General features: G+C 43.2%; 1 protein-coding gene and 1 pseudogene across 2 annotated transcripts; one reads left to right on the top strand and one right to left on the bottom strand.

Moving 5' to 3' along the window:
- The first annotated feature begins 459 nt into the window (after positions 1–459).
- Positions 460–22688, top strand: PTGR1 (prostaglandin reductase 1). Of its 2 annotated transcripts, none has more exons than XM_008707943.2 (10): positions 460–589; positions 2615–2730; positions 4135–4180; positions 4963–5019; positions 9704–9871; positions 11708–11825; positions 12538–12693; positions 15002–15110; positions 19051–19169; positions 22433–22688. In XM_008707943.2, the coding sequence occupies exons 2-10, from the start codon at positions 2625–2627 to the stop codon at positions 22541–22543; spliced, it is 990 nt and encodes a 329-aa protein (XP_008706165.1). In that variant the 5' UTR covers positions 460–589; positions 2615–2624; the 3' UTR covers positions 22544–22688. The 2 variants fall into 2 exon arrangements, with proteins under 2 accessions (XP_008706165.1, XP_008706166.1); XM_008707944.2 differs by lacking the exon at positions 460–589 and adding an exon at positions 1460–1631.
- On the bottom strand, positions 6402–7364 carry LOC103678610 (annotated as a pseudogene).
- Positions 22689–24635: the final 1947 nt, after the last annotated feature.

The following is a 24635-nucleotide window of genomic DNA, read 5'->3' as shown; positions in this document are numbered from 1 at the left end:
GTTGGCTTCAGGTCACAGAAACTCGCTTACATTGATGGTAGGAATGTAAATTGCTACTATATTTTTGGAAAACATATAGTATATGTTTATATATATATATATATATATGTCTGGAAATATATTAGGCTTATTAGTTCCAGGCTGGATTGGAGCCCAGTGGGGAATCTGCTTGAGATTCTGTCTCTTCCTCCCTCTGCCCCTCCTCCATGCGCGCACGCGCGCTCTCTCTCTCTCTCAGGTAGACAAATAAATAAAAAGTGGAAAACTTCGGGCTCTGCTCAGGGACCCTGCATTTGTCTCCTTCCTGCCTAAGCAGGGAAGGTTGCGGTTGGTTCTCCCACACACCATCTTTGCACCCAGTTTCCAGTTAGGAAGCTCGTGCAGGTACAGTTCCACCTGGGTAGGGCTCCAATGGAGGCCTTTACTATTGGAAGCGCAGACACACACACACACTCACTCTTAAAGGAGCAGCTCCGCCCCTGGGGGAAGCCCCACCCTCTCCTGGAGGGCCTTAAATCCAGGCGGTGGGGGCTCTGCCGCACAACCCCAACCACATTCTCCGTGTACATAGTGGGACCTACGGACTCCGGTAAGTAAACATCTCCGCCCCACTCTTTTTCTCCTGCTAAGTTCCTAGAATTCCCTATTGTGGAACATTTGCACGTTGCTCTCCCTCTCCTCTTGCTTAATAACTTCTGAGTCTTGCACTACGAGGAAAGTGAAAGCCAGATGTCCCGATCAATGTCTATGGGTCCCTGCTTGTTCTTGGAGAGTTCGGAGACATGCTGGAAGGAAGGGCATGGTCTGTCTGCATTCGGGTGCATTGCATAGCTGCCTTAGCTCGGACTGCAAAACTGGGACCAGTGTGGAAGGAGAAGAAAGATAGGGGTCGGAATTCGGTTAGTGGGCACCGGTGTGTGCAGGGAGAAGCGGTGGAAGCCAGAGGCGAGTGTGCCTGCGGGCACTGCACCCGGACATCTTCCCCTGGTGGTGCGATTCTCCTGAACTTCGGCCGCCTCTGAGGCCATGTCCTTTGGGACTGGGAGGCGGGGGCGGGGAGGGGGAAACGTCTGGACTTGCAGCGAGGTCAGAATTTGCTCTTGGCTGCCTTTTTGGGAAGAGACAAATAGAACAGGGCTGCGGACCCGACGCCGGGAACGCTCTATTTGCAATGGAAAAGTTTCCAGGGCACCGCTGTTAACCCCAGCTGGGGTTGCCTCTCAGTGGGTGTCCAGTTAAAAGACACAACCAAGCCAACGCATAGTAAAAGGAAGGGTTTTACTTGCAAGAGTAAAGAACACCAGGGATATTTCCCAAAGTAGTGTCACCCCGAAAAACAAAATTGGGGAAGTTTTAAGCTTAGGGTATATGCATATTCATGAGGGGGTTGGGCAAAAGAGAGTTCAGTATTGACTTGGGGCAAAGGTGACAGAGCCCAAGTCCTAGCTGACAGAAGTCTTGAGGGCCGTAGAGAGTCGGCATCATCAACTCTCTGACTCCAGTTCGCCCGGAGGTTGAGTGCTCAGAAAGCCGAAGGATGTGCCTGAGATCGGTCTTTGCTTTTGAAACAGCGCTGGGAGTTTTACCATTGGTTTATTGTCTCTGATCCGGTTGGGCTCTTTTCTGGCCAGGTAAAAACAACTAGGTTTTGCATTCCCCTCGTTCCCATAAAATTCTAGACTACTGAGGTTTTGCATTCTTTTGTAATTCTAACACATCGTAGAGGAAGTTCTGCAGGAAGCGTGCTCGGGCAAGTAGAGTCAGTAGGGCATAGATCGCAAGGATAGCCTACGGCCTAAAATGACTTCTCCTGTGGCCGGAAAGCTATGTCTCAGTTTTCCTTTCCGGGGGCCCCTGACTCTTTTCTGCTTACACTGCCGTGGGACCGTTGAAATCGCCAGCGACTGCAGTCCTGTCCGCTGGAGGTACACATGTGGGGAAGGAGCGGCTCCCGCGTGATGCGGGGGAGATCCGTCCAAGCAAAGCGTCCTGATCCCAAAGCTCAGGGCCGCCTGAATCACCTCTCTTAGTTTCCTGTGGAGGCAAGTTTAAACCCTGGATTTCCAGTTTGGTGCCAAAGTAGACTCGGCACTGAGCGGAGCAGCAGCGCCACGCCGTGGCATTCAGGAGGCTGAGCCTGCCTGAGAAAGCTGTTGTAGCTGTCTGAAATGTGTGCGGGGACTTCTCCTCGGTTCTTTGTGTTTGATGCTCTTTCTCAGGATTCGCTGTGTGTGACGCGAGGAACAGAGTATTCGAACACCACGTAGCTGTCCAGTGCCCTAGCGAAACCCCAGCGGGGGCTGCGAAGAATTTCTGTGTCCGTTTTAGCATTTTTCCTTGTCTTGGAGATTTCTGAGGAGGCCTGTACTGTACCCTGGCAATGATAATAATACCTATATTAAAATTCATGAGAAGAAAATGAGATAATGCATATGAAGTGCTTAGCACAGGAATAGAAATGTAGTAAATACCTAATAAATGTGGTTGGCGTTAAATGACCACGAAGAGAAGTAGATGGTGATAGACCCTGCTGCCTGGCTTCAGTGCAGGGGTGAGGAAGTCCTAATAATCCAGTCACGTCATGGCAGTTGACTATGTGTTTACTGTGTTCCAGGAACTTCAGGATGGTTCACACTAAGAGCTGGACCCTGAAGAAGCACTTTGAAGGCAGCCCTACTCATAGTAACTTTGAGTTAAAGACTGTTGAACTCCCATCCTTAAAAAATGGAGGTAAGTCATAAGGTTTGAGTTGGAAAAGTCTGTATCCGTTAGCTTTTGCTGCTTAATAAACTACGGCGACATTTAGTGACATCGAACAACAGTCATTTATCGGCTCACAGTTCTGTGGGTTGGCAGTTTGGGCTGGGTTACATTGGTGGTAACTCTGTAGGTTTCATCTGGGCTAACCGTTTAATCTAGGATGGACCTCACTCATTTGGTGGTTAGCAAGCTCTCAGCAGAGGTGCGTGCCTCAGTCCTCTGGGTGGCCTTCCTAGCAGGCTCATTCCTAGCAGGCTGTGAGCTCTCTGTCTTCGCTCACTGATCTTCACTGATCTAGAGCACTGGGTGTTGGCAAGTACTTTTCAAGCCTCTACTTGTATCATGTTTGCTAATTTGCAAAGCAAGTCCGGATTCAAGGAGTGACACATAGACTTCTTGCTGGGAGGAGTGGTGAGGACGCCCCACACAGCAATGGGAGGTATTCGTGACAATTTCGCAATCCGCCACAGAGACTTTTTCAAGGTTTTCTGTTTGAAGCCTTGATGTCATGTGGGAGGAGCCCTCTGATTTCTTTCATAACTGAAATGGTACATTGTTTGTGACTTTGACCACACCCTGGGGAGGATTTTCTCTCTGTCCTGGCAAGACTGATGATGGGGTAAGCAAGTGGGGTAAGCGGGGCCTAGCAGCCATGTGCAGAACTCAGATTATCCTGTGTGAAGATAGGAGGGAAAAACTCACATCCTTCACTGAGGAGTCTCCCATCATTGGGGGAAGTGGAAGGACAAGGCAAACCCCTAAAGAATCTAGGGGAGAGAAACAGCAGCACAGTCTATACCATGTTTAGAGATTAGCTTTGTAGAGCAGACAATTAAGGGGTGTTTACAGGTAGGTAGGCAGGCTTTGAGAAAGGGGCATGCAATCAAATAGCATAGCCAAGTTCAGTCCCATCTAAGTTGGATAGATAGCCAGGACTGAGATTCAGGATTCCAGAGAATGTGTGCATGAGGGTCACTCCAGCAAAATATATTTAATACTAATGGGGGCTGTCAGTGAAACCTTACGTGAGCGCTGTAACATAGTGATTACAAATGTGTTCCTGAACAAGTTCCTTAATCTAATCCTAGATAAAACGGGAACAATAATAGTTGGGAATATCATGTGAAATAATCCATGTAAAGCACGGAGTGAGTGCTGAGTGAATAACATGATGATGACGGTGATGGTGAGGATGATGATAATCTGGGCTGGACCCCTCTTGTCTCTTCAGTAGCAAGCACAGAAGGGCAACCGTGAAGCAGAAAGATGATCTTATTTACAATGTTTATTTCGAGTGTTTATTTAGCATGCCAAAGTCAAGGAAGGCATCAAGCATTGAGTTTCTAATTGCCTATGGAATGCTTTATTTTATAGAGGTCCTGCTGGAAGCCTTGTTCCTTACCGTGGATCCTTATATGAGGTATGATTTTCCTCCTAAGAAGTCAAGTGTTGTGCTTCGAACCCCGTTTTGAAATAGTCCATCTTTTAAAATATCCAACTGATTGTCACCCCCCCATTGTCCGAGTATAATATCAGCGGTGAGATTCACGGATGCTCATCTTTGCTAGCAAAGGTTTGAGAAGTTTGATGAGGGATTCCCCCGGCCCCTTTATTTGACCACCATTTCCTATCTTAATGTGTACAATTTGCCTCTCACTGCTCCCGAAAAATTAAAAGACTAAAGAAGCCCAAATCCAATTTGTCATTTCACTACTGACAACCAATTTGGGTAGAGGAAGATGGTAAGACGAAAATAAGCTTTTCTTGCCTTCCATTTACCTGTATTCTTTTAATTTAATCAAATATGTGTACTCAGTAAACAATTCAGGGAAGAGAGGGAATAAAAGCCTTTATGGGGCACTAACCTCTCAGTAATTTTTGCTTATTGGTAAATAATGTAGTCATCATTCTTTAATATCATTGTTTTCAGAGCTGATCAATAGAGATTCAAATATAAGGTAAAAAAATGTTTCCAGATGTTAACTAGCATCCCTTTTTGTGTGGCTAGTATGATTCTGTGATAATAATTCCAATTTGTAAGCCTTTTCCAACCAATTCTCCTACAATACCAACCAATTCCAACTAGAGGCGGGGTTTGATGACCCAGCCAAAATCAAGAGTCAGACACACAGCCCACTGAGCCACCCAGGTGCCCCTCACCAAAAGTCCTTATGTATTAAGAATGGATTTTTTTTTTTTCAGAGTGGCAGCCAGAAGATTGAAGGAGGGTGATACGATGATGGGGCAGCAAGTGGCCAGGTATTTCTGTGTGTCTCAGTGCTTGAAAAATATGTCTTTCCTTTACCTCCTTCTGGATCTGCCTCTATCACCCCTATAATTTCTTTAGTCCATGTGGTTCACTCACTGATCTTGGAAGCAACTTGGGAAATCTTTCCTGACTAATTGGGAGGGAGGGAAACCTGTGAAATTACCGTAGTTGCAACTTTTAATTACTTAAAAAATTGTAATTGTAATTGTCCAGTTTATGATTATTGCAAAAATTCAAATAAATCAAAAATGTATATCTTGGAAACTGAAAGTCCCCTCACCATCTGAACCTTAGAGGTGACTGTTGTTAATGTATTATTATTTCAAAAATTGTTTAGTACACAAACTAATATTTATAATTTTTCTTAAATAATGGGATTATATGCCCTTCAACAAATTGCTTTTTCTCACTTAATATATTGTGGATACCATTTGTGGATAATATGAAAATATACTACCTACCTTTTAATAGCAAATTTTTAAAAATCAATCTTTTTTTTTTCTCCCAAAGATTTTATGTATTTATTTGAGAGAGACAGAGAGAACACAAGTGGAGCAGGGAGGCACAGAGAGAGAAGCAGACTCCCCACTGAGCAGGGAGCCTGACAGAGGGCTCAATCCCCGGACTCTAGAATCACAACCTGAGCTGAAGTCAGATGCTCAACTGACCGAGCCACCCAGGCACCCTTTAATGGCTGCCAATTTATCCCATTGTTATCTGCCATGTAACTAATCTACAGCTGGTAGCAACTGTTTCCAATTTTTTCTATCACAAATAGTTCTGCAAGGAACATGTATGCCTCTTTATGTGCATGTCTGTGTATTCTTTGCCTACTTGGATGAATATTGCTTCACAATAAATTCCCAGAAGTATAAATTCTAGGTCAAAGGAGATGCTTATTTTATTTATTTATTTATTCATTTATTTATTTATTTATTTATTTATTTTTAAAGATTTATTTATTTACTTTAGAGAGAGTGAGAGAGATCACAGGGTTGGGAAGGGGCAGAGAGAGAGGGAGAGTCTTAAGCAGACCCTGCGCTGAGCACAGAGCCCAACGCGGGGTTCGATCTCAGCACCCTGAGATCATGATTTGATGCTTAACCAACTGTGCCACTCAGGTGCCTGATATGAGCAATCATCTTTTTTAAAATATGAGCAATCATCTGATTTATAAAAAAATGCAAAAATATTTAAAATGATACAAAATATCGATTTCAAAACAACATGAAAAAGTGAGTGTGCTTAACCATACTCTGCTCATAACAGCAAATGGGTAAGAAGAATAATTCATGCTATAGCATATTGCTAATATGAACTGGCAACAGAAAAAGTTGGTAAAGGAAGGCAGAGGAACTCTATCTTTTAAGAATTAGAACCGAAGGGCTCCATGATCATCTGGCATCTGCTCAATGTTGATCTTCCAGATCTTTCCTTTAAGGTCCCGGTTCAACTATAGCCACAATGTAACACTTGTGCTGAGTTACTCTCTGTACTAAGCAGTCATCTGCATAGGTTCCTTTGTATGTCCACGGTAATCGTTCAAATCTTGGATCCTTGGCAATCCTTAGAGCCACTCGATACTTTTGCCCCAGCTTCTCAGTCTCAGCCATTACACAGTCAGTTATACAACGGATACCCTTGGCATACAGACAGTCCATTATTGACTGTACTAAGTCAAGTTTGGCTTTAATGGAAAAGTTGATAAAGTTGGTATCAACCAAGATGTGCTAAGGTGGGCCCAGTTGTGTGTTATATTGGAAGAATAAGCAGGAAGGATGTTGGGGGACTTCCTTCCTTGAGTGCACTGGGATCTTTCTTTTTTTTTTCTTTTTAGGTTTTAATCTATCCTTTCCTTTAAGCCTCTGATCTCGGAGACTAAGCATTCACTTCGTGGTCACATACTTTCTTTCTTTTGCTTCCCCATGCCGTACACTTATTTCGTCCAGAATCACCAACCCGAGAGATGCAAATTTTTAATTTGACGTTTTGATGTCAAATTGCTCTTCAAAAAGATAGTATGAATATCCACTCCCACCAATAGCATATTAAAGAACTTGTTTTCTCATACCTATATGCCCATTGCTTATCATCTTGGCAATCTGAGATGAATTCACGTTGATATGTCCATTTAACTTCCATTTCTTTCATTATTAGCAATGTTGACATTTTTTTGGTAAATTAATTATCAGTTTTCTTCTGTGGATTATGTTCATGCCCTTTCCTTTGTTCCTTCAGGTCTTTTCATCTTTTATAGTGATTTGTAAGATCTTCTTATATGTTAGGAATATTAGTGTTGCAAGTATTTGGGTCTTTGTTTATCTTTATTTTTCTCCCATGTCCAATCGTAGTTCAAAGTTTTTATGTGGGGCACCTGGGTGGCCCAGTTGGTGGAGCGTCTGACTCTCAGTTTTGGCTCAAGTTGTGATCTGAGGATCATGCGATCGAGCCCACATCTGGCTCAGCCCTCAGCGTGGAGTCTGCTTGAGAGAATATTAAGCAGGCTCTGCGCCCAGCACGGAGCCAAATGCGGGGCTTGATCTCACAACCATGAGATCATGGCCTGAGCTGAAATCAAGAGTCAGATCCTTCACAAACTGAGCCATGCAGGCACCCCTAAATTTATTTGTTTTTAAAGGATTCTTACTAACATGGGAAAAAGTATAAGTCATATATACTAGTATAATGTTGAGACAGAAAAACTGGGTTGCAAAACATAAAGTGATTTCAATTATGTAAATACATATCATATACATTTTTAAAAATGCATTTGTTTGTTTAATTCCAGTGTAATTAACATTCAGTGTTACTAGTTTCAGGTGTACAAGATAGTGATTCAAAAATTTATACATTATTCAATGCTCATTACAATAAGTGTACTCTTGGGGCACCTGGGTGGCTCAGTCAGTTAAGTTTTGCCTTCGGCTCAGGTCATGATCCCAGGGTCCTAGGATCAAGCCCTGCATCTGACTCCTTGCTCAGTGGGGAGCCTGCTTTTCTCTCTCCTTCTGCCTGCAGCTCCCCCTGCTTGTGCTCTCTGTCTGTCTCTGTCAAATAAATAAATAAAACCTTTAAAAACAATAGTAAGTGTACTCTTAGTCCCCACCACCTATTTCACCCATCCCCCCAGGGCCCACCTTCCTTCTGTCAACCACCAGTTTCTTCACTTCATTTGACCGGCTGAAAACGGTGTCTCCTACTCCTCCGCCATCTTAACTCTACTCTCCCCTGTTTGTCTCTTTTTTTCTTTGTTTGTTTGTTTTGTTTCTTAAAGTCTACATATGAGGGTCCCTACGTGGCTCAGTCAGTTAAGCGTCTGCCTTCAGCTCAGGTTATGATCTTAGGGTCCTGGGATCAAGCCCCACATTGGGCTCTCTGCTCAGCAGGGAGTCTGCTTCTCCTCCCTCTGCCCCTGCTCTTGCTCTCTCTTGCACACACACTCTCTAATAAATAAATAAAAATCTTTTTAAAAAATTCCACATATGAGTAAGATCGTATGGTATTTGTCTTTCTCTGACTGGCTTATTTCACTTAGCATTATGCCCTCTAGAACCATTACCATTGTTGCAGGTGGCAAGATTTCATTCTTTTTGATAGCTGAGTAATATTCCATTGTGTATATGTACCACATCTTCTTTATCCATTCATCTATAAGTGGACACTTGGGTTGCTTCCATAGTTTGGCTATTGTAAGTAATGCAGGTAAACATCAGGGTGCATGTATCTTTTTAAATTCGGGGAAAACATAGAGGTGCATATATCTTTTTGAATTAGTGTTTTCATATTCTTTGGGTAAATACCCAGTAGTGGAATTACTGGATCATATGGTAGTTCTATTTTTAATTTTTTGAGGAATCTCCATACTGTTGTCCACAGTGGCTGCACCAGTTTGCCTTCTTCTAATATACATTTTTAAATATATCATTAAGATTGCCATAACACACCTCAAAATATTAGCAGTTATATTTGTATTGTGGGATTAGAGCTGATATTTTTATTTAGTATATCAAATTTTCTAAAATAAATGTGTTATATAACTTAATGAGCAGGGGGAAGACAGTAAAAAATGATAATGGTGGGAGAAGGTGGGAGAAAGAGAATCAGCAAATGAGACTGAAAAGAAGCAGCTTAGAAGGAGAGGCCAAAATCCCAGTGAATTCAGTATTATGGAAACCAGTGAGGAGGAGTGTGGGTAGCCCAGACTGTTTAATATGGTAGAACGGTAAAATCAGATAATGAATGAAGAGTGTCCACTGGATTTTGCAATCAGAAGTTGTGACCTTAGTGAAGGAGGAGGAGTGGAAGACAGGCTGCACTGGAGAGGACATTGCTAAAGATTCAGGAGAGACGAGGGGCTAGGGATGGATGGTGGCCTCTGAAGAACAGAAGAGACTGGTATCCAGGGCACCTTGAGCCAGAGGATGCATGCCTCTTGCTTAGAGAGAAGTGGGTGAGGACAGGGACGGATGTGGAACCAGTTCAGAGAGTTCCTCTCTAGTGGTCCACATTTGCTCTCAAGGAGGAGGAGAACCAACGCCTAGGAATTCCGATGGAGAGATGTCGGGTATTTAATCATGGATTATTAACTTCAGTGCCCTTTTAGGAAACTAACCATGTAGCACCCCAATTCCCTTGAAAGAGGTTTCCCATGTCTTAATGTGCTTTGTCTTTCAGAGTTGTGGAAAGCAAAAACTCAGCCTTCCCAGCAGGAACTATAGTAGTGGCTTTTTCAGGCTGGACGACGCACTCTATTTCTGATGGGAAAGATCTGGAAAAGCTACCCGCAGAGTGGCCAGACACGATCCCAGTGTCTTTGGCTCTGGGAACAGTTGGCATGACAGGGTGAGTTTCATGGGTATATTTCATTTGTTTAAATACCTGACATTCTGGTTTTCCACAGTAGTTTGGTCAACAAGAAGAGACTTGAGACAGTCTAGGCTCAGGGGCCGGTTCGAGTAGATGGTAGGACTAAGAAGGGAAGAAGATGGGCTAGAGTTAGTCTTGGACTGAAGGAAAGAGGGAAATTGAGGCCAGAGACCCTCTGGTCCGACCCTCCGGTCCAGAGAGTGGCAGTGAGGAGCAGCATGGGGCACGATCCCTTCCTAGCAGCTGGCAAATGTAACACAACGGAACCAGCTCCTTCAGTCCCTGGAAGCATCTTGGCTTCACTCCTCACTCATCTCTGCCTCCATTCAGAATTTAAAAGGGGGAAAAGAATTCAGTCTGCCTTGCCTTTTCTATAGTGTCTCTCATTCCCCACCTTTCCCCATGCACATCTGAATTTCCCGAGGTATGAAGGGATCTGAGATTATTTAAACTGAGATGAATCATAAGTATGGTTGTACAATCACTCAGCTTGACACAGACTTGAACTACTTAGGAGTTCCTTGGCCTTATCCCTCAGGAAGACTCCTGTCTCAACTGTACTTGGGACCTCAAGTTTCCTTTTATGGCCTGGAGAAGAAGGGTCAATTGAATTTCTGGGAATGTAAATTTTTCATAAAACTCCAGGTGATTCTGGAGCAGGTGGTTCTCCATCCAACTTTCAAAAAACACTTTGGGAATATTAGCTTTTGGGTCCTCAGAAAAATTGTAGTTTTCGGTGCCTTTCGCTGCCTCACCTTTGATGTCCAACCCTAATGGATCCCCAGATATACTCAGAGGCAGACGTAGAGTTTCTGTTTCATAGAGAAATAACTTTACATGAATCTGTCTGAAATTTTGCAAGCAGCTTAGCCATCACCATAGTGGATATAGATTTCATTGGCTCAGACTCAGGGGTGCAAAAACATAACTTAGAAAAGCACTGTACATCATTTCTGTCTCAAGCCTGCATCTTGGCTTGGTTAGAAAAACAGAGCCTCAGTTAAATTCAGTGATTTTTCACATTGTTCAGGTTTAAAACTCAGGATTTCCTTTTTTCCTCTCCCTACGGTTAATGCAAAGGTCCAATCGCTAACGCAGATTCTGTGTCAATAGAGGGGAGACAACAGCTTCTAGAACTTGCTCTGTCTTAATCTTATGCTGGTCTCCTTTTCCCGCTGAGTCCTCAGCCACATCGCCTTCCAAGCTGGCCATCCAAGCTGGTGGCTTCTTCACCCAGTACTTGTCCAATACTGTCTGAGCTGTATCTTTGTAGACCTCGTAGTTCTTTCCTTGCAAGCTAACTTCGACATCTCATTTGGAATGAGATGGGGAAATTTCAGTTCTTCCATCCCACTTAGGAGCCATGGAAAACTCCAGGTGTTTCTCTGAGAACCTCTTATACCTAGACACCACATACCATTATATCTGTTCTGAGGCTGTGGCACCATGATGACGTGGAGGCTTTCCTCATGAAGCTCAACCTCTCCATAGGACATACATGGGACTGAGACACGAGCTGTCTCTTCTAGGATCCCTAGAGTTTATCTTCTTATGCTGAGACTTGGCCTAGGTGCAGCCCCTTTCCAACCAGCTCTCCATTTCTTCTCTAGTTTCCATCATCTTTATTCCTATTTAAGAGCGAAGAAGGAGGAGGTGGACCATTAGTGGCTAGTAATATTCATTTTCTATATTTTTTGTCTTTTACTTGGACCCATGGCACTGGGCTGTTGAGAAGGCCTTCAGGATGTATCTGAATGAATTATAGGGGAAAGCAACAAATCTATCCACATATCTTTAATTTTCTTCCCTCAGGCTAACAGCCTACTTTGGCCTACTTGACATCTGTGGTGTGAAGGGTGGAGAAACAGTGATGGTTAATGCAGCAGCAGGAGCAGTGGGCTCTGTGGTGGGGCAGATAGCTAAGCTCAAGGTAAGTGTCTTCTTCCAGTACCAAATATTTACTCAGTACCCACAGTGTGCACTGAGAATACAACAGTGAACAGAGCAGACCTGCCCCAGTCTCACGGAGTTTAGTTCAGTGGGTCTTGTTTAGAAGTTGAAGATACATTCAGAATATAAGAGATTTCTGAAGAGTTACTCTCTGTGTACCAATTCAGTCTCTAGTCTCATCCTGAAAGTGTTTTTCAGGATGCTCTCCAGTTCCTCTGTGATTAGACAGGATCTAGTCCAATGCTTTAGCCCAAATCAAAGGCTAAGGGGGCAGTCACCAGGAGGGCTGACAAGAGGGCTGAGAGTCCCAGAGCTGAGCCCAAATTATAGTCTAAAGGACCACTGTGCCAAAAGATAGCATGCGAGTCACTGTAAGAGAAGCCCAAAATTAAAGAAATAAGACAGTCACATAAAAAGGTTGTCAAGCTAGCAAGTTAAAATAAGCTGCAAACCACATAACCATAGACCGGAATCTATGGGTTGGTCAGAGGCAAGCTGAAGTTACAAGTTGGGTTGTAGGCTGATGCAGGGACTAATTTCACCTCTGGGCCCATTGACCCATTATGGTGTCTTCATATATGTGGCTCAGCACTTAGGGTGTTATTGGGGAACCTGACCATGCTAGACTAGGAGGGGGGGTTGGTCCATGCTTTCGGCTTATACATGGTTTCCATTTTTTTCTTCCCATTTAGGGCTGCAAAGTTGTTGGAGCAGCAGGGTCTGATGAAAAGGTTGCCTACCTTAAAAAGCTTGGATATGATGTTGCCTTTAACTACAAAACAGTAGAGTCTTTGGAAGAAACTTTGAAAAAAGCCTCTCCTGATGGTTATGATTGTTACTTTGATAATGTGAGTACAAATTGGACTTACTATCTTCTTTACTAACAAAGTACTATACAGAGAGTATGCTTCTAGAGTTTCCACCCAAAATATGTAAAGTATATATGCCTTAAAAAAACAGGTTTATTGAGATATAATTCACCCATTTTAAAGTGTTGAATCTAGTGGTTTTTAGTATATTCGCAGACTTATACAACCATCACCACAATCAATTTTAGAACATTTCATTATCCCAAAAAGAAATGCTGTACTCATTATAGTCACTCCCCATTTCCCCCCAAAAGTGGCCTTTTGTGACTGCCTTCTTGCATTATACATTAGCATGTTTTCAAGGTTCACCCATGTTGTAATGTGTCTCAGTGCTTCATTCCTTTTCATGGCCAAGTAATATTCCATTGTATGGATACACCACATTTTATTTATCCATCCATCAATTGATGAGCTTCTGAGTAATTTTCACTTTTTGGCTATTATGCATAATGTTGCTATGAACATTCATGATCAAGTTTTGTGTGGACATACGTTTTCATTTTTCTTGGGTATATACCTATACGTGGAATTGTTGGGTCATGTGGTAACTCCATATTTAACATTTTGAGGAATGGACAAGCAATTTTGCAAAATGGCTGCACTATTTTACATTCGGACCAGCAATGTATGAGGGTTCTAATTTCCCTACATCCTCACCAACACTATCTATCATTTTTATTATGGCTATCCTCGTGGGTTTGAGTAGTATTTCACTGTGGTTTTGATTTGCATTTCCCTAATTGCTAATGATATCGGGCATCTTTTCATGTGCTTATTGGCCATTTGTATATCTTTGGAGATATGTCCATTCAAATCTTTTGCCCATTTTTCAATTGGGTTGTTTGTTGAGTTTTAAGAGTTCTTCATAAAAGTTCTGATAAGTCCCTTATCAGATATAGTCAATTCTCAATATTCCTGGTATTATGTTCCATCAAGCACCACAAACCCTAAACCATTGCTTCTAGAGGAAGTACGTACATACATGTACATGTTTCAGCTTAATTACAATCTTAAATCCTAAAAACGGCTCTATCCTAAAAGCTTCTACTTTTTTTATTTTTTAAAAGAGGAAAAGGAGGCTCAGAAGTGGTAAGAAGCTTGCCTGAGAGTGCCCCACAAACTCATTCTTCCAGATTTGGGATTCACACCCCATCCAACCAGCCTTAGAGCTGAAGCTTTTTGAACTACTCTGTACTGCCCCCTATTGCCCTCCGCTCCCCCACCCCCCGCCCCGCCCCAGTAATCTCTGGGAGAGCTGAAAAAAGGACAGAGCCTTGGCCTTTGTTGACCTTAGCTGGGAACTTTGTGTCTCTCTTTTGCGGCTCTAGGCATGTCTCCAAATGAGCCGGCAAGCTCTGTGAGTGTTGCATTGGGGGTTATAAATAAACGTTAGCAAGTAGTCCCATTCTCAAATACGGAATACACTAATAAGGAGGATTGACTCTATGGTTTGCGATTCTTTTCTCCTGTTCTGTGAGTTGTCTTTCACTTTCCTTTTTGCTTTTCTTTCACTTTCTTCATGGTGTCCTTTGAAGCACCAAAGTTTTAAATTTTAATGAAGGCCGGTGTATTTCTCCTTTTGTTACTTGGGCGTTTGGTGTCATGTCTAAGAAGGCCTTGCCTTATCTAAGGTCACAAAAATTTGCTCCTATGTTTTCTTCTAAGAGTTTTATGGTTTTAGCCCTTACATTTAGACCCATGATACATTTTATGTTAATTTTTGTGTATTGCATAAGAAGGGGTCCGATTTCATTCTTTTCCATATCCAGTTATTCTACACCATTTGTTGAAAAGACTATTTTTCCTCCTAATGTGTTGTTTTGGCACTCTTGTTGAAATCAATGAACCATGAAATAAGGGTTTATTTCTGGACTCTCAAGTTAGTTCTGTTGATCTATATTTCTGTTCCCACACTGTCTTGATGGATACAGCTTTGTAGTAAGTTTTGAAATTGGAAAATGTGAGTCCTCCAACTTTGTTCTTGATGTGGCTTTTGAGTATTTTTTTCCATACTCTTAGATAGAAGCAATGAGATTATTGAACTGATCAGAGAACTCCAAAATATAATAAAAGGTATAAGTTATATATGGTATGTTCCTACAAATAGAAATGCCCAGCCTCTCCTATCTTTTTCCAACTGCAGTTTTCTGCACTGCTGTGCTAAATCAATCAGGGTTTTTTTACTTCTAGAGTAAATTTTGTGAAGTGATGGTTGTGACTTACTGATTCTCCTGAGTCTTCTAGTGTTTAGATTATTTAAAATGGTTTTTTTTTTCTTCCTGTTTAGGTAGGTGGAGAGTTTTCAAACATTGTTATCCCCCAGATGAAGAAATTTGGAAGAATTGCTATATGTGGAGCCATCTCTACATATAACAGTACTCGCCCGCTTCCCCCAGGTAATGAGCTCATGCACATGGTCACAGATGTAGAAAGACTGGACAAGGAGAAGATGGACAGATATGGTATAGGCCAGTGACTATCAAAATGTTAAAAAGACTTCCTGATATTCTTGATGAAATAGTGTTTATTAAATGAAAAAATACGTAATTTCATATATTTGTACTAAATACCTTTACATTACGTTTTGATACAGAGAAATAACAGAATCTGAAAATATAGAAGAACGTTGATAATTTTTAAAAGTTTTAGTTTTTTTATCTATTGTTTTGGGCAAAGTTGTAAAAAGGCAGCCATGATTTGATTTAGAAACAGACTACATTGGTCTGGCTGGTGCAATATGAGGGTTCTTTAGGATATTTGAGATGTTGCTGGAGGTATGGTGTTGGGGAGAGGATGACTTGACGTGAAGGGAACAACGGGCCACCATTTCCTTCTGACAGTAGTGGGCAGTGCTTCCTAGAGCAGCAGGACACACTGGCTCCCCAAAACTGACACCCTTTTCCATGGAAAGGGAAAGGAGTGTGCATTCCCCCTCGGTTCCGGGATTGTTCTTGTTTTGTTTCTCCTGTGCCTCTCTCCCCCACTTCTCCACTCTCCAGTGCGGAGACCGCCCCCTTCCCTCTTCATACCACAGAGGTCTAAAAGCAGTATCAACTAGAGAACTATATTCCTTAAGTCCTACTTCTCTGAGAGACATTGTACAGGCCTCTTATTTTATGGATGGGGAGATGAATGGCAAGAGGACCAGAGGCTCTTTAAATCCTATTAGCAAGAGATTCAAAGATGAGTCTTCTAAACTCCTTCCTCATACAGAGTCCTTCTCTACTACAACAATTCTTTTTTCTTTTAAAAATTATTTTATTTTATTTTATAGAGAGAGAGGGAGGGAGCCAGTGGGGGGGAGGGTAAAAGGCCAAGGGAGAGAATCTCAGGCAGACTCCGAGCTAAGTGCAGAGTCTAACACAGGGCTCAATCCCACGACCCTGAGATCAAGACCTGAGTGGAAACCAAGAGTCAGTCACTCAACCGACTAAGCCACCCAGACGCCCCTCTACTACAATTCTGTGCTGTTGGTGAGATGACAGATTTATCTGTGGTCCAAAAAAAGGAGAAAAAAAGAGCAAAAAGGAGTCTTGGAGAGTGTCATCGGGATCTGGGATGATAACCATAAATAAATTGGGCATTCATTCTGGGCTAGGCTTCACTCATGGGAATGAAACCGTACAGCTCTGCTAGTTAACAACCCCACAACTGCATTAAGACAAGTGAGCGAGAGTGGAAGGGGCCGAGAAAGGTCAGCTTGTAGATTCCCTCTTGGCTGTGAAAAATCAAAGCATTATCTTCTCTAAGAAGACTCCAGGTGCACTTGGCAGTCGTATTGTTAGGGACTTTTTCCCCTTATATTTTCCTAACTGATGCTAAGCTAGAATCATGGGAAATCTTCTGCCTGCCCATTGAGCAAAGCTCCAGGATGCATTTTCTTGACCATAGTCCAGTTAGGTACAGCCAAATATTTTGGGTCCAGTAACTTGATCTAGTCTTTTTAGCAATTAGAGTTTGGAAGTTCAGCTGCTTAGATAGGTCTTTAAGACATCAGCTGGCCTTGTCCATCCATTCTGGATGAGATTCTGCCTTGCTTCTGATCTCTAGAAATTCTGACATATTTCATTGTTAGGATAGCTCAGGGGTAATTAATTATTTCCCCGGCTTTAATTCCACATTAAAATGCCACACTCTTTTTTTTTTCTCTGATGGGTTTTAACTATATTTTATTTTATTTTATTTTTTAAAAGATTTTATTTATTTATTTCAGAGACAGAGACAGAGCATGGGGTGGGGAGGCAGAGGGAGAAGGAGAAGGAGACTCCCCACTGAGGCTCAATCCCAGGAGCCTGAGATCATGACCTGAGCTGAAGGCAGACGCTTAACCAACTGAGCCACCCAGGCGCCCCAACTTTTTTAAAATTTAAATTCAATTAATTAACACATAGTGTAGTATTAGTTTCAGAGGTAGAGTTCAGAGATTCATCAGTTGTGTATAACACCCAGTGCTCATTCCATCAAGTGCCCCCCTTAATGCCCATCACCCAGTTACCCATCCCCCAACCCCCTCCCCTCCAGCCCCCCTCAGTTTGTTTCCTATGGTTAAGAGTCTCTTATGGTTTGTCTCCCTCTTTGACTTTATCTTGTTTTATTTTTCCTTCCCATCCTCTGTGCTAAAAGGATGCGCATTCTTACTGCTCCCAATAAGGCTTATCCACCCAACAGGGTGGATAAGCCCAGAAATAGTATTTCATCCTCTTCCAAGATGAGAAGATGAGGATTCCAATCCTTAACCTGAAAAGAAATATGGTTGGTGTGGATCTTCTGAAGAAGCACTCTTTCTGCAAGAGCAGTCTAGCATTTGGACATGCCACTCTCCTGGGTCACCCTCAAGTCTCACTCATACTTGCATCAGTTTCTTTTGGTTCCAGACAAAGCCCTATTTTTCTGACTGCTCCTGTGACTTTCTTCAAAGTAGTGAGTGGGAACTTAGAGCTTGAGTGATGCCAGTCACCTTGGCTCTTCTTCCCAGGCATTTTCACCTGACTTCCTGGAACACTATGCTTGGGGGTCTTTCCCTCAGTTTCTGGTCCCTTAGGATCCTTGGGAAAATAAGCCAGGTAACCAACACAACCTTTTCTCTCTCACACAGAAGAGAACTACCTTCTTGATAGGCCACAGAGTAGCCTAGGGCTTTTTCTAGGCTGGTCGTTCTCAAAGTGTCGGCCCAGGACCAGCAGCATCACCATCTCCTGAGAACTTGTTAGAAATACAGATTCTTGGGACCCAGTCCATATCCAAAGTCAGAAATTGGGAGAGGGGCCAGCGACCTCTTTCCACAAGCCCTTTGTGTGATTCTCATACACACGCAGTTGTGCGACCACGGGGCTGACTCTTGGTATTCCAAAATGGCGAAGCCAGGGGCAGCTAGAGTGGTGGAACCTCTTGATCTCTTCTCTCTTGGCTCTTGGGCCAGAGGTAGACACTAGCTTTTTTATACCTGCTTTGATAAGAGAACAGGAGATAGGGCTATGCCATAGAATGACTGCAGTAAGGCGTAAAAAAAGAACATGCGAAGTATCGGGAACATCAGGGTATTCGTGCCTGAGTAGCACAGAAACATTTTCACAGGTTATCTTCAGGACCTCTTCCTGTTCTGTAGAACTGTTTGGGATGGTTCTGGTGGGCCTTGCTTCCGGCATGTGAAACTGAACATTCCCTGCTGCCTGGCCTGTGAACGGGCTCTGAGTGTGTCAGTCCTATTGCTGCTGTGACAAATTATCCCAAGTTTAGTGGCTTACAACAACACAGGTTTATTGTCTAATAATTCCAGAGATCAAAAGTCTACACTGGGTCAGCAGGGCTGAATTCTTTCTGAAGGCTCAAGAGGAGAGGCTGTTTCCTTGCCTTTTCCAGCTTCTAGAGGCTGCTTGCTGTCCCCTGGCTCGAGGTCCCTTCCTCCATCCACAAAGCCAGCAGCACAAAGTCTTCCAGTGTCTCTCTCTCTCTCTTTTACTCTGGTCTGTGCTTCCATCATCACACATTTTTTCCTGCTTCTGACTTTTCTGCCTCCCTTACAAGGACCCTTGTGATTATATTGGGCCCACCTGAATTATACACAATAATCTCTTCAGCTAAAGGCTCTTAACTTGATCATACCTGCAAAGTCCCTTTTGCCACATAAGGAGAGGCATTCACAGTTTCTGGGAGTTAAGATACAGCCATCTTTGGGGTGATTCTGCCAACCACAGAGGCCACTTTGATTTGTGGACAGCCCCATGGATCAGAAACAAGTGGAGACATCTAGAACAGTGACGTGACTTGTACTGCTTGTGTTTTCACCATGGCCACCTCCCTGGACCTTGTCGCCTAAACGTGTCCTCCTGTTCACAGGCCCATCCCCAGAGAATATTATCTACCAGCAGCTCCGCATGGAAGGGTTCATCGTCACCCGCTGGCAAGGAGAGGTCCGCCAGAAGGCTCTGAAGGACTTGCTGAAATGGGTCATAGAGGTAATGGGCTCCAGAGCCACCATCCCAGCTGCACACGAGCTTCCATTCCCTTTCCACACTATAGGTTTCACCTCCACTGTAAATATAGGTCCATCTCACTGCTCCCCCTTTTAGAACAAAATCCCAGAGAGTGTTCACACTCACTGTCTGCAGTTCCTCTCTATCCGTCCTTTCTTAAACCCACATATCAGGCTTTTACACTCTTGCCTTTCTACCCAAATGGCCTTTGTCAAGGTTGACGATGTCCTCGTGCTGTGAACTGCAGGGGTCAGTTCTTCACGCCACCCGGCTGTGGCGAGTATTTGACAGAGGCGATCACGCTCTCGGTACACTTTCTTCCCGTGGCTCTTGGCTTTCCTTGCAGATTTGTCTTCCTCAGAGGATCTCCTCCTCTCCAGCTTCTTTTCTGCTCTCCAAATTAATAATCGAGTGTCCCAAGGGACAGGACTGGGCTCACTGGGCTTCTTTTCTTCTCTACCCACAGTCTGCCTATCCCTTACTTAGCTCAGCCGGGCTCTTGGCTTTAAATATCCTGCATATGCTGACAGCTTCTAAACGTCTGTCTCCAGCCGGGATCTCTCCCCGGGGCTCTCAGCTGCTCAGCAGCTGCACTTGCATGTGTAATACACATCTTTGACTCAACACGTCAAAAAACTAAATATGTCTTGATCTTTCCTGCCAAACCCGTTCCATAGACAGACCTCACCATCTCAGTTACGGCAATTCCATCCTCCTAATTGCTCAGTCCAAAAACCTTGAAATCATCTTTGATTCTTTCTTTCCTACCCACATCTCATCTGTCAGGAAATTCTGGTGGCTCAACCTTTAAAATACCCACAGAATCTGACCAGCTCTCCCACCTCGGCTGCTACCACCCTGGGCCAGGCCGCCATCTGGTCTAGCCTGGATGTTGCAGGAGCCTCTCTCTGACCTCCCGACCTTGTGCCCCAACAGACAATTCCCAACACAGCTGCCAGAGTGATCTTTTAAAGCAAAAATCAAACCATGTCATTCTTCGGCTCAAATCCCTGCAAAACTCCCCATTTCATGTACAATAAAACCTACAAGGCTGTACGTGATCTGACCTCCATTACCTCTCTAATTTCATTTCTTAGTGCTCACCCCTTGCTTGCTCTGCCCAATCCCTCCCCACTTCCCTCTGTCCCTCTGTAACTGCTTCCTTAATTCGCTCATTCCCCTTAGGACTTTGTTAAAAGCTACCTTCTGAATAAGGCAACTTTTAAAATGGCCCTATTTCAAATTGCTGTCGCCCTTCATTCTCCTTTTTTCAAAGATTTTATTTATTTATTTTGAGAGAGAGCGCAGGCGTGCGTGCACGTGAGTGCATGTGCCCTCAGGGGTACGGGGGAGGCAGTGGAAGGGGAGGGAGATGGACAAGCTCAGAGCCCATTGAGGCGCTCAATCCCACGACCCTGAGATCGCAACCCCAACATCACGACCTGAGTGGAAACCAAGAGTCAGAGGCTTAACTGACTGAGTCACCCAGGTGCCCCTGCAATCCCTTCATTCTTGATCCTCCTTATCTTACTTTTACCGAGAGCAGTTATCATCTTTCAACATAATGCATGGTATAATTCACTTGTATTTATTGCCCGTCTCCCTCCTGTGAGAACGTAACTTCCATGAAGGCAGAAACATTTGTGCATTGTTTTCTGAGGTACCCTCAGCATCTAGAACAGTGTCTGAGTCAATGTAAACACTAGACGAATACTGCTGAGTACGTGCTGGAGGGGCATATGTTCGAGCTGTGGCTCTTTCGGGCCCCAGGTGGGTGTCTTCTTAGAGCCACGGCCTTAGATCCACAGGAGGAAGCCCATCCCCTTGTCCTGTGCTGTGATGCTCTCCCACCTTACACCACACATAACCAAGGGGCATCATTTTCGTTTTAGAGGGGAAAGTGGTATCACACTTCTAAACTCCTCGCTTTATCATCACTTCCCAATTCAAAGAAATTGATTGCTCCTCTGGCAGCCACCGAGCTTGGTGTTTTTCCCAGTGCAACTCTTGGAGTGCTGAGCTGGGCTCTTTCCCGGAAGCTGAGAAGAGCTGAATGATTTTTAATCCCCACTGTGGAGCCTCTTTGTCCCTGTTGGTGAAATCTGATCTAGCCCTCCCACAATCCCAGCCGTCGACAAGAAGCCACTGTGTTGGGGTCCCAAATGCCTCCTCCTTACAGAGTGGACCTAGTGACAGTTTTGTTTTCAGTAACTAATGAATTGGCCTAATTTCTCTCTCGTCTACTTGTTTTTTTTCTCATCTCCTCCCCTTCTGAAAAATACTTTTCTTTTAGTTTTCGATTTACAGAAAAATCACGAAGTACAAAGAATTTCTCTATACCCTGTATTCTGTACCTTAAATGACCATATTAACAACACTTTTATATTAGTATTCATCTTCGAACTTTTAAGCTTTGGGTTACAGTTTTTAACCCCTTTCCAGGCTCTTTGCCTCTTTAAGAACAGGAAAGAGCTGGGGCTTTCTAGTCAAGGTTCAAATCCCAGCTCCCATACATATTAACTAGTTGAGTGACCCCCAGGCAAATAGTCCCTCCATGAATCCATACTGGGTGCTAAGCCATCACTGGAATACATTAGGAAAGTTTAAGTGGTATCAGGTAACTCCAGTCTCCACATAAGACCCCTTTAAAAAAACCTTGAAAATGTAAATTAGTTCCACTTAGTAGACTGCCTTGCAGTAGAAAGAAAAATGGAAAGCCCTCACTAAATGAACCCTTCCCTCCCACACTCCTTAGTGAATGTTCAGCATATATTGAGAGAATCTGGGCTTGATGCAAGGACAAACTGTTAGCCTGCCATGGTCTTTGCATTTGCCGAACAGGCTCTGCTGCTTTGGGGTCAAAGAGGTCATGATGCTACAAGCTACTGGAAGGATTAAAACAGATAATAACCTGGAAGGGGGCCCCTTTTTCCATCTTCTTCCATCTCTTCTGAGATCATTACATTAATAAGCTTTTCTATATAAGTTACTTAGAAATTGCTTAATCACTTCCTGTGACGTTTCTCCTATTATTATACTGTGATCTAACACCTATGATCAAAACTTCATCTGTACTTTGTGGATCATACCCCGAGACTGACTGTAAGCTCACAGACGACAGGGCCTCCGTCTTAGATTTCCAGGTTTCCCATAGTCTACCTGATAAATTTGTTGCTGTGATGAGAAAAATGTATCATTTAGTTTATGAAATTGATCTGTTATATTTGTTTTTCATTCTGACACAGGGTAAAATCCAGTACCATGAATACATCACTGAAGGATTTGAAAACATGCCAGCTGCATTTATGGGAATGCTGAAAGGAGATAATTTGGGAAAAACAATAGTGAAAGCATGAAAAAAATGACACATGGAATCTAGAAATCATTTGGATGATTAACTCCTTTTTAACTATTTAGTAAAACTGTATATACTACCTTCATGATCTAAGAAATAGTCATTGTAATGAGCTTGACTACCTAATAAAACACATTTAAGTGGTATGTGATCAGAACAGAGAGTGAAAATTTCATAGTGAACAATGGCCAACCACCTCACTCCCTGCTACAGCTCCTTCTGGGTTATGGTGCAAAATAATGGTTTGGAGTCCAAGAGTTTACTGCTTCTGTGACTTTGGAGTTGTGTGTGTGTGTGTGTGTTTTCGATCTGTAAAGTAAGGATAGTAACATCTGCTTTATATACATGTTATACATTTATTTAAAACATCAGCATAGGGGCACCTGGGTGGCTTAGCTGGTAAGCATCTGACTCTTGATTTCAGCTCAGGTCATGATCTCAGGGTTGTAAGATCGAGTCCCACGTCAGGTTCTGTGCTCAGTGGGGAGTCTGCTCCAGATTCTCTCTCCCTCTGCCTTTTTCCTCTCACTGCATACACGCTCTCTCTCTCTAAAATAAAAAAATCAGTAAATCTTAAAAACAAAACAAAAACACCAGCATAACAGCTGGCCTATATTAGGTGCACAGTTAGCTACTTTCCTGGAGAAATCAGTGAATTTGAAGTCATGAGGTTACCACCCTTATTGCTTATGATTACATGAGAAGAAATAATCATTGCTAGTATATGGGGTTCTCAGGGCAGCCCACACTGGTCCTCTGCAGCTAAGTCTAATAACATCAGACCAAGGAAGGGATCTGTCATTCACAACAGCTACAAAAAGGTAACACATGGGAATATAAGCCTACAAAAATGTGTGAGATTTATATGAAGAACACTTTCAAGCTTTATTTTTTTAAAAGTAATCTCTGCACCCAACGTGGAGCTTGAACTTCTGACCCCTAGATCAAGAGTCAGATGCCCCACCAACTGAGCCAGCCCCATCAACACTTTCTAGCTTTAAAGCACTACTCAGGAACTCAAAAGACTTGAATGGTTAGAAAGGTACCATGCTTTTGGACAGGAAGATTCAGAATTACAAAGATGTCAATTCTATTGATCAGTTCTGCCTCCGAATAGAGTAGGGGTTAAATCAGACCACAGTGAAAGAATGGGAGAAGAAAGTGTGAGAAACCTCTGGAGGAATGTAATAAACACGTGATTTGTCTCCAGGGAAGAGAACTGAGGAATGCCTGAAGGGCAGGGATAAGAAAGAAACCTGACACTGCCTAACCTTTTGTACTTTTGTACTTTCTGAACTCTAAATTCTAAATCTTATAAATTATCCACTATTAAAAATACAATTAAGAAAATAAAAGTCTCTGCTCTTCCATGTCCCCATTCCGTACGGGGGAAGTAAAATATCTGTGTGAGAGAAAACTCAGGAAAGTGTGGGGGTATCCTCACCCAAGATGGGCGCCTCTGGTGTTTTTACCTCAAAGATGTCCAGACTGAGCCTCCAGCAATTCTTCGCTTACAGTTTGAGTTTTCCTACCATGGTGCCACTGGTGCTCATGGAGATTTCTGCTCTTGGGTTTCAACTCCAACAGCACGTGTCTGTATCTACCTGCCTGACTCTCCAATTTTGGGGGCAGCTGTTTGTGACCTCAGTTCTCTGCTGTATCTCAAAAGAGTTGATCTTTCAGTTTCCTCAACTTGTTTCTTGTTAGGACAGAGTGATGACTTCCAAATGCAATACATGCTGGCCCAGAAACTGGTTGTCATGAGTACTTATTTTATTTTTATATATTTCAAGCTTTATTTGAGAGAGAGCGAGCGTGCACGAGCACAAGTGGGAGGAGGGGCAGAGCGAGAGAATCTTCAAGCAGACTGCCCACTGAGCGTGGAGCCCACAGGGGCTTGATCCCACAACCCTGAGATCATGCCCCAAGCCGAAATCAAGAGTCGGATGCTTAACTGACTGAGCCACCCAGGTGCCCCAAGAGGATTTATTTTTAATTTTGATAATACTTACTTTTTTTCCTTTACAGTTACTGATTTTCATGTCTCACCTAACAAACCTTTGCCTAGCTCAAGCTCATGAAATTTTTCTCCC

Source organism: Ursus maritimus, unplaced genomic scaffold (assembly GCF_017311325.1).
Source record: "Ursus maritimus isolate PB19 unplaced genomic scaffold, ASM1731132v1 scaffold_17, whole genome shotgun sequence".
Lineage (NCBI taxonomy): Eukaryota > Metazoa > Chordata > Mammalia > Carnivora > Ursidae > Ursus > Ursus maritimus.
This window is presented reverse-complemented; position numbering and strand designations above follow the sequence as displayed.

Bases quoted from the DNA above. Each gene is read 5' to 3' on its own strand.
- PTGR1 (XM_008707943.2), top strand. From the start codon at position 2,625: ATGGTTCACACTAAGAGCTGGACCCTGAAGAAGCACTTTGAAGGCAGC. The intron at 2,731-4,134 runs GTAAGTCATAAG...TTTATTTTATAG, and splicing joins CCCATCCTTAAAAAATGGAG to AGGTCCTGCTGGAAGCCTTG. The intron at 11,826-12,537 runs GTAAGTGTCTTC...CTTCCCATTTAG, and splicing joins GGCAGATAGCTAAGCTCAAG to GGCTGCAAAGTTGTTGGAGC.